At 58.1% G+C, this 4,055-nt stretch overlaps 1 protein-coding gene across 1 annotated transcript in view; it reads left to right on the forward strand.

Annotated features, from left to right (window-relative positions):
- Window positions 1-701: 701 nt before the first annotated feature.
- Window positions 702-4,055, forward strand: part of SF3B4 (splicing factor 3b, subunit 4, 49kDa) — a gene marked incomplete at its 5' end in the record, with an annotated part of 7,868 nt that continues 4,514 nt past the window's right edge. The window contains 2 exons of the mRNA XM_014961681.1: window positions 702-978; window positions 2,867-3,409. Coding sequence (XP_014817167.1) covers window positions 702-978; window positions 2,867-3,409 — 820 coding nt within the window. The remainder of the gene's footprint in view (window positions 979-2,866; window positions 3,410-4,055) is intronic.

Here is a 4,055-nt window from a genome sequence, read left to right on the forward strand (position 1 = left end):
GGCTGGACCCTGGGCTCCCTGGGGACGTGGGGGGCTCCTTAAGGGACCCTGGGTTCTTCTGGGGAGGTGAGGAGGCTTTGGGGGGCCCAGGGCTCTCTGAGGACCTCCGTGAGTGGATCCTGGGTTCCTGAGGCCATGGTGGAGCTCCGTGGGGAGGTCCCAGGCTCTTGGGAGATGTTTAAGGGGTTAGGGGGGGAGTGTGGGCTCCCTGGGGAGGTGGGGGGCTCTGTAGGGGACCCTGGGCTCCTCTGGGGAGGTGAGGAGGCTTTGGGGGGCCCAGGGCTCCCTGGGGACGTGGTGGGGTGGGATCTGTGGGGATTTGGGGGCCCCAGATCTCCCTGGGGACCTCCAGGGGTGGATCCTGGGTTCCCTGAGGCCATGGTGGAGCTCCGTGGGGAGGTCCCAGGCTCTGGGGAGATGTTTAAGGGGTTAGGGGGGGGAGCGTGGGCTCCCTGGAGATATGGGGTGCTCTGTAGGGGGGGCACAGGGTGAGCTGGAGGCTAAGGGGGCTGTGGAGAGGACTGGGGCTCCCCAAAATGTGTGTGGGGAGTCAGCTGGGGGGTCTGGGCCTCGTTGGGCACAAGGTGGGGCAGTAGGATTCTTGGGCACCCAGGGCTGGATTGGAGGGGGGGGTCTGGGCTCCCTAGAGAAAATGTGGGGTGGGATCATGGTTGAGGGTGTAATTAGGGGGGATCTGGTGAAAAGTTGAAGGGGGAATCTCTGCCTTGGACTTGAGCGATTTCAGCATTGAGCTCTCAAGTTCTTGGAGAGCTGGGACTTTCCAGCTTCCTGGGGCTCATGGGTCTAACTGGGCTTTTCCTTTCCCCCCCCCTCAATTCCTTGCTCCAGATGCGACGGTGTACGTGGGGGGGCTGGATGAGAAGGTCAGCGAGCCCCTGCTCTGGGAGCTCTTCCTCCAGGCGGGCCCCGTGGTCAACACCCACATGCCCAAGGACCGAGTCACGGGCCAACACCAAGGTGAGAGATTCACCCCTTGCTCTCTCAAAAGCTGCACCTCGAAGCAAATATTTTAGGTGGGACCAGAGAGGGATTAATGTGGGGAGAAAGAAGAGGGATGGATTATCCCCAGGGAATAACATCTTCCTTCCCAAAAAGGGGAGCCTTGGGCTCTCTGGTTTTAAATCAAGTGGGGTTGGACGAGCTGTGGGAGGTCAAGGGAGTGCCCTCTTCTAAAGTTTCTCCCCCTCTGCTCTGCCCTGGGGAGGGCCCAGCTGGAGCACTGGGACCAGTTGTGGACCTGGGAGTCCTGGGGGACAGCAGGATGCCCAGGAGCCAGCAATAGGCCCTGGTGGCCAAGGAGGCCAATGGCATCTTGGGGGGCATCAAGAAGAGCGTGGAGAACCTCAAGGGAGGTCATCCTGCCCCTCTGCTCTGCCCTGGGGAGGCCCCAGCTGGAGCGCTGGGACCAGTTGTGGCCTCCCCAGTTGCAAAAGGACAGGGAACTGGTGGAGAGGAGCAAAGGGCTACGAGGATGATGAAGGAACTAGAACGTCTCTCTTAGGAGGAAAGGCTGAGGGACTTGGGGCTTTGGAGTCTGGAGAAGAGAAGGCTGAGGGGGGATCTGATCAACGCCTGGAAATCCTTCCAGGGTGGGGGTCAGGAGGATGGGGCCAGGCTTTTTCCAGTGGTGCCGGGCCAACACCAAGGTGAGGGATTCACCCCTCGCTCTCCCAAAAGCTGCACCTCGAAGCAAATATTTGAGGTGGGACCAGAGAGGGATTAATGTGGGAAGAAAGAAGAGGGATGGATTATCCCCAGGGAATAACATCTTCCTTCCCCAAAAAGGGGAGCCTTGGGCTCTTCTGGTTTTAAATCAAGTGGGGTTGGACAAGCTGTGGGAGGTCAAGGGAGTGCCCTCTTCTAAAGTTTCTCCCCCTCTGCTCTGCCCTGGGGAGGGCCCAGCTGGAGCACTGGGACCAGTTGTGGACCTGGGAGTCCTGGGGGACAGCAGGATGCCCAGGAGCCAGCAATAGGCCCTGGTGGCCAAGGAGGCCAATGGCATCTTGGGGGGCATCAAGAAGAGCGTGGAGAACCTCAAGGGAGGTCATCCTGCCCCTCTGCTCTGCCCTGGGGAGGCCCCAGCTGGAGCACTGGGACCAGTTGTGGGCTCCCCAGTTCCAGAAGGACAGGGAACTGGTGGAGAGAAGCAAAGGGCTACGAGGATGATGAAGGGACTAGAACGTCTCTCTTAGGAGGAAAGGCTGAGGGACTTGGGGCTTTTGAGTCTGGAGAAGAGAAGGCTGAGGGGGGATCTGATCAAGGCCTGGAAATCCTTCCAGGGTGGGGGTCAGGAGGATGGGGCCAGGCTTTTTCCAGTGGTGCCCAGGGACAGGACAAGAGGGAGCGGGCACAAACTTGAATATAAGAAGTTCCATCTCAACTTGAGGAGGAACTTGTTGACTTTGAGGGTGGCAGAGCCCTGGCAGAGGCTGCCCAGAGAGGTGGTGGGGTCTCCTTCTCTGGAGACATCCCAAACCCACCTGGACACGTTCCTGTGGGACCTGCTCTGGCAGGATCAGGAGATCATTAGATGCTCTCCAGATGTCCCTTCCATGTCATTCTGTCCCAAAACCTCTAAAATTAATTTGGTGTTTTCTCATCCTGGAGCGAGGAAGCTGCGAGTTGCTTTGGTTCCACCTATTTATTTATTTTATTTTCTCATTTTAGACGGACCAACTGCTTTAATGTTGGTATTTTCTTTTCTCTGGAGACATTCAAACCCCACCTGGATTTGATGCTGTGGGACCTGCTCTGGGTGGACCTGCTGGGGCTGGGGGTGGGAGGAGATGATCTCCAGAGGTCCCTTCCAACCCCAAATCCTTCTGTGCCTCCGTGTTTGTTGCAGGCTATGGCTTTGTGGAGTTCCTCAGCGAGGAGGACGCCGATTACGCCATCAAGATCATGAACATGATCAAGTTGTACGGGAAACCCATTCGAGTGAACAAAGCTTCTGCCCACAACAAAAACCTGGACGTGGGGGCCAACATCTTCATCGGCAACCTGGACCCCGAAATCGACGAGAAGCTTTTGTACGACACCTTCAGCGCTTTCGGGGTCATCCTCCAGACGCCCAAAATCATGCGAGACCCCGACACGGGCAATTCCAAGGGTTATGCCTTCATCAACTTTGCCAGTTTCGACGCTTCGGACGCGGCCATCGAGGCCATGAATGGACAATACCTCTGCAACAGGCCCATCACCGTCTCCTACGCCTTCAAGAAAGATTCCAAAGGGGAACGGCACGGCTCGGCCGCCGAACGCCTCCTGGCAGCCCAGAACCCCCTCTCCCAAGCCGACAGGCCCCACCAGCTCTTCGCCGACGCTCCTCCTCCTCCCTCTGTCCCCACTCCCGTTGTCACCACCCTGGGACCCGGCGTCACCCCTCCAGGTGGGTGAAAAACAGTGGTGGGGTCCGTCTCTGCCTCCCCTTGGTTGTCGGGGGGCTCTCACGTCGGTGCCAGTGCCTCGTGTGGGGCTGCTCCTTGTCTCCTGGGTGGCTCAGGGCAGTGACACCACGCCACGAGGGTCCTCTGTGGGACAATGGGTGGAAAACCCTCCCATGGAGCTGTAGGACCACGAGCTGTAGGACCATGAGGTATTCCCCGTGTGGAAGCAGTTCAGATCCTGCTTCTTACCCCAGGCTGGGGGCAGAGGGGCTGGAGCTGCCGGGCAGAAAAGGACCTGGGGGTGTTCACTGAATTTCACTGAATTTCACTGAATTTTTTAGAGTTGGAAGGGACCATAGAGATCATCTAGTCCAACTCCCCTGCTGAAGCAGGATTGCCCAGAGCTTGTCAGAGCATGTTACTCAGGAGCATCCAGGGGGGCTTGAAAGTCTCCAAAGAAGGAGAAAATCTCCACACCCTCCCTGGGCAGCCTGTTCCAGGGCTCTGCCACCCTCACCGTGAAGAAGTTTCTCCTCATATTTGAGTGGAACCTCTTCTGGTCCAACTTGTGCCCGTTGCCCCTCGTCCTCTCACTGGGAACCACTGAAAAGAGTCTGGCTCCCTCCTCCTTCAACCCTCCCTTGAGAT

This window comes from Calidris pugnax, unplaced genomic scaffold (assembly GCF_001431845.1).
Source record: "Calidris pugnax isolate Ruff unplaced genomic scaffold, ASM143184v1 scaffold717, whole genome shotgun sequence".
Lineage (NCBI taxonomy): Eukaryota > Metazoa > Chordata > Aves > Charadriiformes > Scolopacidae > Calidris > Calidris pugnax.